Raw genomic sequence first — 16504 nt, forward strand, 5'->3', positions numbered from 1 at the left:
GGTTATTTTTCGAGGTCGCTCTCACCCCGTAGTAAGTGGACGCTCTAACCCGGTGATGCGGGCGAGATCGTCCACTTATAGTATTTTTGTTTTTTGCTGTAAATGATAGTACGTATTTTAATTTGACGCAAAATATTGTTTATATATGTGTTAAATTACTTAGACGTTGCTGTAACTTGGTTAATAAAACTCTGAAAAATCACAGCAATACTTTTTTCAAAAAGTGGTCGGTCTCTCCTGGATTTACCCAATATTTCTTGTTAGCAAAAAACTTTTTAACAGCATTGAATATCTTAATTAAGCCGTACGTAATCAGAAAATGGAAGTCCTTTTATTAAAACATTATTGAGATCACAGAGAAACAAGGTTTATATATGCATAATATGAACATAAAATTGTTATTTTTATTTTTTCAAGCTCAGTAACAAATGTTATTCTAATTCTATTTTGTTTGAGATAGTTAGTGCTATAGATACTAATTGCTAAATACTTAGCAGATAACTAGTTAGTCAAAGTTTTTTAATTATTTTATTGAACAAAAATCGTATGTGTACGTATAGTATTTATACCTTAACTAGCAGCTCGAAAATTGAACAGTACCTGAAAAATGTGCAAAGACTGTAAAATGTGTTAATAAAAGCGTTAATTAAAAGGGTTTTAGAACATGTAAAATAAAACAGATAACGTGAAAATAGCTGGATGAAACTATTTAATGGTTGCTTAACGCTCCGACGTTCCGACATTCTATTGTCTATTTTGACTCCCACAGTTATAAACATTGTTATTCGATTATCTAAATTACTGACAATTAATTTCAATTTTCACATATTTCATTAAGCTCTATAGGAAAACTTACGCGTCTAGAAGGGGTGCCTTGAAAAATAATATAGCATTGAAAAAATTGACGAGTAAAATAATAGATGATCCTAAGCATGCTCGATTAGATATTTGCCAGAAAGCTCAGAGTTTTACACAGTCGGATGGAACTTTTGAGCAGCGGCTGCAATCGCGCGAAGGGGACGATCGCGCGAATGTAATGGTGCGAGAACGAATGGGGTGTTAATATGGTCACGTGGGCCGTGATTTTTGCCATTCGGGGATCATCGTGAATTGTGCCGAACTTATAGCGAATTCGTAGGCGTTAAATAATGTTTCCTTAGTCAAGTTACTGTTAGTGCTTGTTCGATATAATCTCCGCCGGCCAGCACGAACCACATATTTACGAGCGAGCCGTAAAGCTCGCTTAGACGCGTGCATTGCGCTATTTGCTACGATAAATCGGAGCAGGCCAACTTGTCTGGGGTTGTAGGTTTTACGGAATGATCATCCTTATTGTCGGATAACGATCGTCCGTTGAAATAATTTACAACATTGAAATGTTAGTACCTCGAGCCGGAATCGAAAAGTCATTAACTATTGCTCGAGTATACTAAAAGATTCCGTGAAAAATATCTTCTCATTGTTTCGAACGGGTTATATTTGTCTTTTATTCGATCTGCCGTGCCCCATTGTTGGATGGATAATGTAGTTCCTCCGGTTTTAGTGCTTATCTAAAATTTTACGTTCTCCGAGGATGTTTAAACTTGTTCGATTGGAATGTTCTTAATGAATTACGTTGTTGTTACGTTCGTTTTTTGATCGTTTTATATGTCTTTCGTTCGTATTTAATATTGTATCATCGTTGTATCATTTAAAGTTACCCATTTAAATTATGGCACCTGAATAGCAAAATTCGTATTATTGTTAATGTAAATATTTTGGATACTGACTGAGTTTGTTCACAAATGTTTCGATTCATGCTTACTTAATTATCGTTTATTTCACTGTCATAGTCAAATTTCGTGCAATATCGTTTAGAATTTTGAACTTTCTTTATTCGATAATTAAATTGAAAAACAAGATTTAAGAAGACATTATATCCATTCAAATGATCTCTAGAAAGTGATTGATAAAGTATTATAATAATGTCATAGTGTAATAACGTTGTAAAGTAGCAAAGTAAAACTTTTAATTAAATTATATCAGTTTCTATGTAAAATGAATTATAATACTAATCGAATATTCTTGTATTAATGTTCAATGTTTTATTCGTTACTTGCATAACAAATTTGAAACCAACGTTCCCAAAAATGGCAAACAATATTCTGAGATTTTTACATATCAGGATATATTACTTGTATAGTTTCAGAATTTTATAGTTTATTTGCAATTAATTGTTATACTGAATTTTATAGACTGTTTATTAAGGAGTAGTATTTTCCATTTAGGACCAATTTCGGGAGTAAAAAATTCTGATTTATTTGACACATGGATATCAAGTGATTTTAATGAAATTGATGTTTATTTAATAAGAGAGAAACTTATTAATTTAATAAGAAAATTGATGTTTAGTTAATGGGTGTCAGCTATTTTAGATGATACGATGAGTCAGATATCGAACAACATTAAGTGAAGGTTGTTAATTTTTTTATTACTATTACAATTTCTTTAAATTTATTATCGTTAATCTTATAAATAGTTTATCGATTATTAAATAGCAATTAATCCTGAATCTTTCAATCTTTCTAAAATTTGTTCATTTCTATTCAAATCTATTAATTGTTTCGTTTCAATGTCATCATTTTTTATCATTATTTTTTACAATTTTATATATTTGTCCGCACTGTAGATTCCTCAGAAAATCATTCTGTTCACGCGCTACTACGCAACACTTTCATCCCTCGCGGAATATGCTAACAGTTACGTTTGTATGCCGAATCGATCTCCATCCGAGATGGAAAGTGTGACCCCGCCGACATTATTCCACCTGAAATCCCGTGATTCATTCACGGATCGTTCGCGTAAACGTGGAATGTGGGCCGGTCGAGCGACGCCAATAGTAAGTGTCGTAACCGGCGTAGCGCTTTTTTCCGATGAATCACCGATATCCACGTAACCGAAATTCATAACAGGTTTTTTTCTGCACGTGATGCAGGTCCCCCAGCGCAACCTCCTTTCGTCCCGGCTGATTAAATCAACAGGTTAATCGGTAAGGCGTCGCTTCAATGCTGCCGTGTTGCAACTCGAGTAAGAGGCAGCCACGTTATTTAATCAGTATACCCACTCGACTTTGGAACGTTGTCTATTATCGTACGAAGACGCCGGAGCCTGCGATTGCATCGATCTTCGGCGCCGATGCAGTGAATAGCTGACATTTAGACGAATTTAATTTTCTAGCGATTCATTTTGCGAGCATCGAGTACGGAGCGGTGTTACATGAAAATTCAATGGAAACGTTTTCGCATTCGATTCTTGAGTTTTTCTATGTCTTTCGATGTTTGGAAGATTGTAATAAGTACACCGTCGATCATTAAGCATAGAAAAGTGAATGGATGCAATCTGAAAGAGTGGGAAATTTAAAATAATTGGAAGATACCAATATACTGTTTTGTGTGTGATGTTGTTAATATTATTAATTATTAATAATTAAGAAGATCTTCAATGATTTTCGTTTTTAACGGCATTCAAATTATGTGTTAATAACATTAGAATGGTTAATGACAGGAGGAAGTTGTTAAATTATTCTTGTTTTTAGGAACTGATACAGAAAAAATTTCATATTGTATAAAAATCTGCAGTCTGGTAGTAATTTAGAACTGGTTCTGGTTGGACTTTCTGATCCTTTTGTTATGTTATCGATGCAATTTTCCATTTTTACTTTTTAAATTTTCGTTACAGGCTCTTATAAAAAGTTAAAAAATAAGAGTGTTTTATTTTTTTTTTTGATTATTCCAAGTAATAGTAAAATTTTAAAAAAGCATTTCAGTTATTATCTAGAAGACTAGTCCCTCTACCATTTAAAAAAAATTCAAGTCACTTAGTCCAGTTTTAAAAAGGTGTACGAAAACTTTTGTGGACAACTGTACATTAAACATATATAGTTTGAATTTCAGTAACCAAGTTAATGAGAATTCTAACTCTAATTTAATTATTTGAAAAACTGGTTCCTTAATTGCTGTACTGATTATTTTACTACGATTTTTCATACTAAAATTTGTTAACTTTTGTTCAGTTATACTGTCTTAACAGCAATCATTTACATTCAAAACAACATCATTAGCACGTCTTCGATGAAACTGAAAAACTCATGAACAATTATTACCAACTCTTTCTGCAAAACTTCAAGCATATGTACAAGAATCTCTCGAATAAAATACAAGCCAATTAAGCATAGCAACGCCGAACTCATTGAACCGAAGAAACGGAGATTACAAGACTATTAAAAAATCTACATAACGTCCGCATACGCATAAACTATCAAGCACGATCTCTATCGAGACTGCAAACTAGCAACCGCATAAAATCTTCGAGACGTACACATCCCCCCCTTATACTACCTAGAAATCTAAACCTTTTTCAAAATTCCGATCGGTCGCGATAAGAGACAACATCTAGCAAGATCCAAGGATCTGCCGGTTGATTTTTCGCGGCAGGATAATATTCGAGTTTTATTTTCCGTCTCTCTCGCAGGGACTACTTAGTTGCTTATCCAGTCCCTCGGAATATTTTCCATTTTCAAGAAAGGTTATCCCGGGTTAATGAACACGTCGGCCATTCCGTTGCATCGCCAGCAAGCAGTAAAAATCGATTTCATGAAACATGATTATACCTCGGGGCCTGGATTGCGTCGTGTTTGCATTTACCTTCGACGGCCGGCGACGGAGTGACAAACAGACGCATCCGTCGAGCGATTACCGACTTTTTCGGATCTGGGAATCCCGATAAAGGATCCGTCCGGACAAAGAGAGGCCGGTCTTAAACTTTGCTCGGGTTTGCTCTTGCCCGTTCGAACTAATAGGCCCACATTACCCGGTTTTATTGGCTCGTAATTTCCGTTTCAACTGTCAGAAAAGCATCGCGCGCAAGGTTCACGGGGAGGATATCGCGTCCGAAGAGGTCGACTGTGACCGTGGCCGGGGCCAGTTTCGCAACTTATTGGCACAAAGTGGTTTACGATTCAAAAGGGGAAGAACGAGCCCCGATAGCGCAACCGAGTTTCTTTCACGCCGCGCCGGACCATTAACCGTCGTCGTCCTTCGTGAAACGCGGGTTGACGCTTTCGCGGAGAGCGCGCTGTCTAACCTGTTCCAGTGATCTAAGCTGGTTATCACAACCGTTCCCGTTTACTTTGCCGGGCATAATTTACGTTTTTCTGAAAATGTCTGCCGGATACCGGGCCCATTAAAACTTAACCGCTGGTTGTCGCCGATTATGGTTCACTGTCAATTATAAGTAACCCTCCTCTCTTTTTCCCCGCCGCTGGAACCGTTTCGACGGGGCGAACTGGTTTCGCTCGTTCCGGCGACGATTCCGATTGAAAAATTCGGAAGAACGAACCGATCTCCACCCTTTTCTCGCGCGTCGATCATTCGGTTGCCGGTGATTTCGTAAGCGAAACCAAAGATATTGGAGATTTTCGCCCGTTTAATGAAACAGGCATCTGGATTCCGAGAACGTAAAAGAATTTGTGCCGGATGAAGTAAGCAGTTACGATAAATGAGACACGAGCAGATAAGTGAATAATTAATTATGACTTGCATCACCTTCAAATTCACCGGCATTGATTTTCTTATGCAATTTTTTTTGCACCTTTTTTGCAAATTTTTTGCATCTTTTTTATGCAAATCTTACGGATTTGTGCACAAAATGAGCAGGTGAAATTTAAAAGAATAGATAACCTTCTTTTTCGCGATTAGTTCAGACGATCTAAATTTTTGTGGAATGTTAGAGAGATTATCTATCTAATTATTAAAGCAAGCATATTAAATTATCTAATTTATCAGTCGGCGACTAAAAAAATTGTTCTAAAAAATTGCGATTGATTCGCATGATAAAAGAATTAAAAAATGATGCTTCTTCAAATTTTTTATGTGAACCTGTAACGAAAATTAAAAATCTGCATTTTATAGATTTCGATAACTTGTACGCATATTCAAGATACAGCCGCTGAAAGATGTGAAAATAACCTCTTCTTTATGATATTCGTGAACAGCTACTATTTTTGCGAGCTTTAAACGTCAACAGCTCATAACAACGTAAACCGATTTCAATAAAATTTTCAGTGTAGATAGAAGTTGCAAGATGGTATGCATACAAGAACCACAAAATGCATTTTTTAAATTTTCATTACAGGCTCAGATAACATCATTTTTCAATTCTTTTATCATGCCAAACAGTTGCAATTTTTGAAAACAATTTGTTAGCCATTGTCTAGTAAACTAATTTATCTAACATACGAAACAAATTTAAATCGTTTGGTCTAATTATAAAAAAGTTATTCCGTTTTAACAGGTGTACGAATACTATGTACACCGACTGAAGATTACAAGAAATTCGATTTGTCGTTATTTCGGCTCATCAAAATTGTTAATTAACGCCAGCTTTACGGGACCCGTCAAAATGGAGGGTTACAAATGTTTGAATTGACGATTCTTGAGATTGTAAAGATGCATTTATGAGCTACTTCTTCCACTTTGTTATTTTGAGCAAATGTTACGATAAAACTCGTTACAAAGTAAAGTAAATATATTATTGTTACTTTAATAAAATATTATACAATAAAATACAGTAAAATCTCGATGATCCGGACCAGTCTGAGAAAGTTGAATATTCGTAATTGAACAGTTACGTAGTTGTATGGATATCAGACATTTTTTCTACGTTATACAATTGATTTATTTGATATGCAACGCTTTAGATTGTATTGTTCATACGTGGAACGATTTTGGATAATTAATAAGTCAGACATTCGGAGGATCGTAGTTCTGCTGTAATTGCTTTCAAGACTCCGTAAATCTAATGTTAAATAGCGAAGTCAATTTCTGTTAGCTTATTGTTTCCTGAAACTGATGTAGGAAATCTTTCTTCCGCATAAAATACCGCAGTCTAATCGTCGTTAGTGTAATTACACTAATGAACAGCATACGTTTTTGTACATGAAGTAAAAATGCGCATTCTTAATCCGTGTCTTGAATTTAACAGAGATTTTCAGTTTAGATTCTTTGAAACGGAAAATTGAAGTTGGAAATTTATAAGTAATTAACCATTAAAGTAGAAATTATTTACAACTTGACATAATATACATGTATGATTTTTTATACATGTATGTAACTGTGAACACGAAACTAATAAATCTTTTGGACAGTGTACACGTATTTCATGTGATAGATGCTTCCATTAAATAGTGTTTAAGTTCATGCGATACGTAATTTCTAGTGGAACTAGCTACAAGAAAACGGTTTTACTATAACTAACTTGACCCTAATCTGTTAATAATGATCTGGTCGGATGTGGAATTTTTGTCTCATTAGATATTTTCCGACAATTACAATTGAAATGAACTGCATTTTCTTTCGTTTATAATAACCTTGTTGTATTGTATATTATTGTATATTATCATGTCGTTGATAATTTTGATTTCCTGCGTAACGTTTTTCTTTTTCTTATTTTGGAATATTACTTGCAGTTCATTTTCCTGAAACTTCGTAGAAACTAACTGAATTCCCGAAAAGTGTGACTTTGATCTTTTTCAGCTGAATCATGAATCGGCATTTTGGATGATTCAATTTAAAGTCTTTGGGATTTCCTACATCTGAATTACTATTCAAGGAAAATATGATGCAATTCTCCTAAAGGAGAGAGTAATTGTAAAATGATACTTTTTGTTTAAATAGTTAAGTAAATGTAAGTGAAGTTAGAGCAAGAAACATATTTCTTTTCATTTTGGGTAATTACTTTGATATTTCTTTTTATTTAAGAATCGTAATAGAGATCATAAACAAGTTTAGTTGCTAAACGTAATTAATTCTACTTTTATCATTTTTGTCACAGACTTTTGAATGTTATGCTACACATTGTAATCTTAACTCTTGGTCTTCTCTCATGGTACGTATGCATTTGAAATGGAATTACAATTCTGATAGTTGAATATCAGATTCGATAATGGAGCGTCGCTTTTACGAGAAACTATAAACAGTAATAACAAAACAGACCCTGCTACTGTGTCAAAATTTTTAATTTTGGTTACTATAACCAGAATAACAAAATCCTAAAGATATATATAGAATAATTTAGTGATATTGTTTCACCATTTTCGATTTACTAAAATCATTAAAAAGGAGGATTAACTTTTTTGGTAATTTCTGTTTCTTAAAATTGACTTGGACAATTCTTATCGAAATATTATTTTATTAGAAAACATTTCTAAATTTCTAGCAGTTTTTAGACAAAAATCAATAAAACCGCGATCATCGCAATCTTTAATTCCGAGCCCATCTAAAAAAGTTAAACCACGTGATTTGTTTGCATTATTTATCATTCCAACCAGTTGCACTGTTCTGCAAACAATTTTTGCACGCATCGTCCAGCAAACTGGTCCTCCTATCGCACCAAAAAAATTGAAATCGTTTGGTGCAAAAAATTATTCCTTCCTAGAAAAGATTCCGCACGCTCATGTGACATACTAAATTCACATATTTAAAACAGCTCCACGTTCCTCCCAAAAGCCGATCGGTCCGCAACTTGGGACACTGGCGGCAATAATTCACGCGAGCGCTACTCACCGGGATAACCTTCTGGTATGACTATTTCCGGTCCCACCTTGACGTCGTGCCTGTACCGATGTATCAATAAGGTCGCGGTAACCCGAAGTGATTTCTGCTGCTGTTTGTAGAGCAACACTGGCCTGCCACCAGTGCCCTCGAGCCGAACGACCCTCGGCAAGGAGAATCTGTCGAGGAACTCGCGAAGGGGCATGTAGCCGCCGCTGGAGCCGGAACTACCCTCGGCGGTGGCCTCCCTGGAGCTCGGCAGGGACTTCGGCAGTGACGGCACCTCTTCGCTGGACATCGTCGAGAATTCACCGTTTGACGACATTGTTCTGCACAAGTCCCGTCACATGTTCATCGAGCCGACCGAGAACAAGATTCGCTGTTCGAGCCGCGGCTTGCGCCACGCGGTTGCATCGTCGCAGGACCCAAAGTTCCTAGGAAACTCTGCGGAGCGGCAGGACACAGGAACCCGAACGCGCAACGGTAAATCCCGCGTTTACTTTCGACAGCATTTTCTTCTCTTCACCACGGCCGACTACCACCGACGGCACAGAAACCCCATCGACGACTCCCCGATTCCGGCACTTTCCTCGATTATGTCACTCGGATCTCCGGCACTTTCCACTCCGGCAGAGTACAACAAACTATATCGCGACGACCGGCGGGGAACGACTTCGTAGATCGGTCCTGCCCCCCAAACCGCAAGGATTCATTCACTTGTACACCGCCAGTTACCGCGGGCAACAGCACGACAGCGTCTAATCCTCGCCGATCCTTCTGCTCGGCACCGAGGAGGCTCTCTTCTCGAACGCCATGGTGTCGATCGCGAACAGTCCACCTTCGTCGGCTCGCATCGTCTCCTCCTCGCGCGACCACGTCGGACGGAAGAGAGACCCTTGCGTCATTCCCCGTCGAAGCACCCGGGATCCCGAGGAAACCGAAACGACCTGCGGAACCAGATCGACCAGAGTACCACGGACGGGCGTCAATGAACCATGGAAGAGCCGCCGATTCACGGTGCCAATCGCCGCGCCGGCCTTTCACAGAAACCGCGATATATGTTCCCCACGGTTCGAGCCCCGTGGCGTCTATGATTTAGCACGGCATCTCACGTGGCCACGGGGAGTATCTCGCTTTTATCGCTTCGCAAGCGAGCGAGCGAGCGTTCGAGACCTATCGACGAGCAGGCCTCGGCATCCTGGTAGCTGGGAGACAGCGACGGGGGATGAGAAACAGCACTTCGGGGTGTCTTTCGAACGCTGGGATCGGGAACGGAGCGAAAGGCGATTTTCGAGGATGGCGAGGAGGACGCGATCCGCGTACCGATTGGATCGAGATCGAGCACGCCGGGGACCGTTTTCGACGGAGGAACTACCCCGGTCTCTATGGGAGATTTCAGCTAGGTGGGAACGCGTAGACCTTTCGCGCACAGCGCATACTCCGCAGGCTCCGAAGAAGAACCGATCGAACCGGCGGACGCGAAGTCACTGAGCCCGGCGTGACTGAGGCGAGCGTAAGAGGCCCACTCAGAGTGGGCCCCGCTAACACAGACACGCTGCCAACTGGTCATGTCGCGCGCGGGCCGCCTCTATACAGAGGCGTCGGTGTCGGTGTGCCTACCACCACCAGCTACGAATGCGAACTTAGCCCGCAGTCCTCCGACGGCTAACAGAATGCGTGCCTCTGCCTATGTTCGGCCGACCCACGAGAAGTGGGCTTATTCAATAGAACCTCTATTGTGTCCGAGGAGCTGTTCAGCTCTCCGACAGCATCGAACCGCCCTTAATAGTTCCTCTAGAAACGTAATAGGGTGTGGTAAGTGAAGTCGCTGTATGTACGCGTCTCTGGTTACAAGTATCAACAGTTTGACAGCGGACAAGAGAGCCGATACCGTTCGCTACCAGCGAATTAGCCGGCCGATGCCGGACGGAATTTTGTTTGCGCTTCTGGCAGCTCGGGAGCTACGAGAGGATCCTTCTCGATACGTGGCAGTTTAAGGTGGCTGATAACGGGGTTTCTTTCGTTTCTGTCGGTTTTAGTTGGCAGAGGCGAGATTGAGTTCCGACGAATGGTCAGACGATTGGCGAATACGATTTTTGTTGCAGAGGATAGTTATACCGATTTTTATGTATTTTTTCTTGCTGTATCTGAATCCGGAATTCGTTTTTCTTTTTAACAGTCACCGATGGCTTTTTTGGAATTCCGCATTGAATCACTGTTACAAATGGAGTTTTTATATTTGTTAACAAAAGAAGCGTTAATATACTGATTGATTATTGTTGAGTGCTCGAACAGGGTTCCAGAAGACAAATACTCCAGAAAATTAATAAGTAGCACATTTTGTATAATGTTTGTACTTTTTAATCCTTAGAAAACCATACGTCTAAAAATACTATCGAGATCATACATTAAAACTTTTTTAAATGAAAAATAAGTCAAACTTTGTAGCCAGCATAATTTCAGTTGATCCCACGAGATTTTGGTAATAGTCACCGTTTTTTATAAGTTTCGATTGATGATGTGAACTTTGATGTTTTTTTTTGTCAGCTAGAAGGTACTTTTTGTAATGGTTTGAATAAGTTGAAAGTAGGATAAAATCAAATCTATTAATCTATCTTCTGTTTCAAATGGCATTTATTCATACTTATTATTAGACTGCGACACTTTATGCGTAATAAAATGTGTCTGCTGCTGAAGAATATTCTTACATCCTTAACTTAGTCAATTTTGTCATAAATGCATCAAATATGCAGTCTTCTTATTATAAATGCATAGAATTCGCAATCTGAAAATGAGTAAATCAAAATCGAAAAAATACTAAATAAGAGCTAAGAAAATGAATTGCTCTTAAAAAATGCGTACTTTCGAATTGAATAAGTAATTGTAATAACAAAAATTTTGGCTTTAACATGTAACACGATTCGACGGTAATTGTGCTAGTTTAAAATCATTTTGAATACGATGTAGTTACGAATATTAATGATATAAGTTTTACGTGTAATATAGTATAGTATAATTTGTATTTAGTAATAGTATAATGATCTGTGTGTGTCTGCTACTTTAAGATTAGCAATACAAACGTCGAAATGAAAGTAAAAAGAACAAGTATTACAACATCTTTTGAGAGTGCACGTTCAAAAATTGATGTCGCACGTGGAAACTTGGAACATTTCGTTATTAAAATACCTTCGGGATTTCGTTGTTTGAATTCTAAGTGCGCTACAATACAATACAGTATTCCAGCAACCTATATTATTAACGACATAACTGTAGCTCCTTAAACAGCAATCTCCCGAACGAATATGCGAGAAGAAGCAACTGGATCCTCCTAGAAGATTGTCCAAAGTAAAAAGGCTCGCTGTAAACACGTACCCGTCGCGTTACCTTATACAGCTATCTCTAACGCTAAAGGCTAATGGTACACACCCCATTTTGTAGCACCTATGTACACTGTAACACACGTCGCTCATTTGTTGCGGCAACGACGGAGCATACAATTTGTAGCTTTTGATTTCTCGATGCAGAAAAAAAAATAGAGCTTGTCATTTTTACGGAGTGAATTTCGTTGGAGAGTGTTCGTAAGAACCTGCGCGTCACTATTGCATTGTCACGTTTGATCTAATCGAATAATTTCAATGTTCACGCTTTTTAGTCGCTCAGTGAATTTAAAGTATCGAAGTGGCAAAAATAATGATCCAGTGCTCTAGGTTTGTGTTTCATAAACGTTGGTCTGCGTCAATTGTAGGGAGTAGAGAGTCGATTGAAGATTCTTTCTGTTTTTAACAATTTTAAAATAATTAATAATCATGATACATTGACATTTTTAATAAATGCCTCATCTTCATGACCGAAGAGAATTTTCTTTACAAATTCTAATGTAGGGCATAATTTTTTCGAAAAGTTATTGGTCAGTATTTCTCTCTTATAAGTAATATAATATAATATAATATAATATAATATAATATAATATAATATAATATAATATAATATAATATAATATAATATAATATAATATAATATAATATAATATAATATAATATAATATAATATAATATAATATAATATAATATAATATAATATAATATAATATAATATAATATAATATAATATAATATAATATTTAAATATTATATTATTATTATTATATATTACTAAATAAAATAATATAACATTTCTTTTAACAGTAAGCGAAGCTGCATAGCCATTGATAAAGTATATAGAAGTAAGTTACATAAACATTTATTTCTTATCTTAATAATTTCAATGAATTAAAAATAACAGCAATTCTAGATTCTTAAAATATTTTGACTGGTTTGCAATCTTTATTATTGTTATTATTATTATTATTATTAATATTAACTATTATCATTGTTGTTGTTATTATTAATAATAATTAATATTAATAATCAGTGCGTTCCCTACAATCACGATTCTTGAGTTTCGATTGTTGCAGCGAATCAGCGAAATAATTTTACGATTTGATTCGCGCATAGTATAATAAAAATTAAGGAGGCAACAGCGATGGTTCCTGGGAGGCTTGGAAAGTGGAACGACCTTGAGTTTCATTGTTGAACAAATGCTCGCGAGAACAAACGAACGAACTGGTTGCATCACAGTTACGAATGATACGTTCGCACGATTCGTCCGCGATACTTTTTTTTTTCTCTCCGTTCTACGGAGAATCGCACACTTTTGTTCGGGGATTGCGTATACACTGTGATACGTAATAACGACGTACGGTACTAGTCAGGTCCGTTGCCACATCGAGAAACTGAGACAACCTGCTGCCTGTCTTCTGTACGATTTTTCGCAGAAAAGCAATGATATCTGGATGAATTAACTGTTGTGGGAACACGTGATTCATAAGTCTCGCCGTTTACAATTAATTTCAGAATTGTCAGGCGGAATGTTTATTCATCATTTGCGACAAGAGGTTGTTGAATAGAAGATTTCTTTTCTGAATAATTTTAATTATAAAGTTCGCAGTCGACTCGTCGAATAACACATTGCACATCAAACCGCATAGTCGCAGGGTTTATAGTATAATTTTCATCAGCTTTTCATCAGCTGTACGACCCAAAATGTTTAACCCTTTCGATCCTAGCGGAACACATGCGATCCGGTGATTATTTCTGATTGTTAGTGTATCACAGATGCGCCATTTTGCATACTAATATGGATACTGCGAAACGTTTCCTTTTTAGGAACGCATCGACCAACTTACATACTTGTGTCTCAAAGTTATGTTACTTCCGGGAAATGAGAGGTTCCTGAGGTCATTTGAAGTAACTTTTTCCTTAGCGAAAATGCAATCCGCGGCTTTGTTTACGAGTTATTAACGAAAAACAGTGACCAATGAGAGGCGAGATCAGCTGGCGCGAGACGGCCGAGCCAATTAGCGGGAACTGGACTTCGTACGCGCCCGTCCCGCGTCAGCTGATCAGGCTGGCGTCAGCGTCGGCTCTCATTGGTCACTGTTTTTCATTAATAACTCGCAAACAAAGCCGCAGATTGCATTTTCGCTAAGGAAAAAGTTACTTCAAACGAGCTCAGGATCTCCTCATTTTCCAGAAGTAATATAATTATGGGACACCCTGTATAAGTTTAGTCGATGCTTTCCTAGAAAGGAAACGTTTCGCAGCACACGGTTGTGCGATATTCAGAGTAATATAGCGGTACTGTTAATGGGCCAGGTAAAACCAGAACAACTCATTTTGATAAACTTATGAGTATAAAGTTACTGGTACCTTATAACTTGGCAATGCACTATAGTAGCATTCATTTGATGGGTGCAAAAGAAATCTGGATTATTGAGACCTGGATTATTGAAATTATTATTATTGAAATCTGGATTATTGCTGTACGTTCCTCGAAGGTATCATGTTTTAATACGAATCTCAGGAATAATTCGAATAGTGCACAGTTATTGAAAAGTAACAGAATTTATTTTTATATTACAAATGTATTGATTAAAACGAACACGTCTTCGTAGCCAACACGATTAAACTATATTGCATAATATAACGTATGTATATACATACATGAAAAATGTAGTTTATTTGATTCTGATAAATTCCGTTATACACTTAGGTTTGGCCATCAGTATTCAAAGCAATATCTCATGGAATATTCTCTTGCCTACTCTATTCTCTACGGTATAGGTTCAATCTTGTTGTGTTCTAACTGTAAAAGTAATCAGACTAGAATAAGAAATATGGTTAATGTTGTCTTGATCTTCTTAATGTGCACATAATGTTAAATATCCCGAATGCAAGAATATACGATAAATTCTCTACAATTGTCCATCAACGTGTAAACAGAAATGGACAATATGGGAAGACGAGACAATTGATCAATTAGGTTCTGAGATATTTGTCCCAGCAGATTGATAAATGATGTTAAAGGCCTATAACTTTGGTAATTTTTAGAATGTTCAAATTTCCTTTTAACTATAAATTCTTGAAACATCGTAGAAATTGGAAAGCGAAAGAAACCGATTTTTTTTTAAAGTTATAAATCGGATCTTGCTTTTAAGTTTGCAATTTATTGTTAAAATATAAAAATCATCGTCGTGTGTTGACGATGATCATTATAAGTAACGCGAAGAAAATGTTAGTTTGCATGAAAACCATAGTCTACTTACCAATTATAGTCGCGAAGACCTCATGTGTCGTGTTACAACATTAATTATACAGAGCGTTATCTTAGCAGATGACCCATTTTTGATAGCATGGTCAGTATGCATAGACAATTTCACGACACCGAAGAAGTTCCAAAACTTTCCCAGTTAAAAGAACAATCAAATCAATTAATGAAATGATATAATACGGTCAATAATGCAACTTATCTATCATTTGCGTTAGACTTCAATTAAATTCACAATAATATTTCAAACCATCCCTTAAATAATTCCATAGTTCAGAAGAGATACATCGTCCAAACGAGCTCATCATAGAAAATTATATTTAAGCAAGAGTGGGACAATAAGAAATTGTGACAACTAACGAGTACTAATCGATAATCATTAATTCGATTACTTTTTCTCCAATTATTATAAATCAGTTATAGCAACTAACGAGTCGTAATCGTTAATCGTTTATCAGATTACTTTTTATATCTAACTCTGATGGAAACCATCCGTCGGTCGAAACACCTATTAATTAATTCTTTCTAGTGACTACCGTGCATATACATACAGCGTTACTATCAACTCCGTCAAGGTCAAATTAAGACCCCCTACTTTGACGAGTCTGACTCATGATGGTAATTTCAGGTAATAGCCTGTTATATGTGAATTTTATTCTGTTTTTTTTTCTTTAAGTCGGAATTAAATTCTGTTCTCCTGACATCAATATTTAAGCGCTCGAGTAAATTTTTAGGTACACAAGAAATATAAATTTCCTTCTCATTCTAAGAAAGCATTACAGTCGAACATATTCTAATCATTGTAACGCGATCATTGCATTTATGCGATTGTGAAGACAATGATACTGCAACGGATTAACATACAATTTACCGGCAGTTTTTTAAGTAAAATATAATATATTATTATTGTTATTATTATTATTGTATTATATTATACTATTATTATTATATTATATTACATTATATTATATTATAATATATTATATTACATTATATTATATTATATTATAATATATTACATTATATTATATTATAATATATTATATTACATTATATTATATTATATTATATTATATTATATTATATTATATTATATTATATTATATTATATTATATTATATTATTTATAAGAGAGAAATACTGACCAATAACTTTTCGAAAAAATTATGCCCTATACTAGAATTTGTAAAGAAAATTCTCTTCGGTCATGAAGATGAGGCATTTATTAAAAATGTCAATGTATCATGATTATTAATTATTTTAAAATTGTT

The 16504-nt window shown here is 36.3% G+C and overlaps 1 protein-coding gene across 1 annotated transcript in view; it reads right to left on the reverse strand.

Annotated features, from left to right (window-relative positions):
• Positions 1-10119, reverse strand: part of LOC117224167 (uncharacterized) — a 36622-nt gene extending 26503 nt beyond the window's left edge. The window contains exon 1 of the mRNA XM_033476907.2: positions 8601-10119. Coding sequence (XP_033332798.1) covers positions 8601-8913 — 313 coding nt within the window. The 5' untranslated portion in view covers positions 8914-10119. The remainder of the gene's footprint in view (positions 1-8600) is intronic.
• Between the last annotated feature and the right edge of the window lie 6385 nt (positions 10120-16504).

The sequence above is a fragment of the Megalopta genalis genome, chromosome 13 (genome assembly GCF_051020955.1).
Source record: "Megalopta genalis isolate 19385.01 chromosome 13, iyMegGena1_principal, whole genome shotgun sequence".
In the NCBI taxonomy this organism is placed as follows: Eukaryota; Metazoa; Arthropoda; class Insecta; order Hymenoptera; family Halictidae; genus Megalopta; species Megalopta genalis.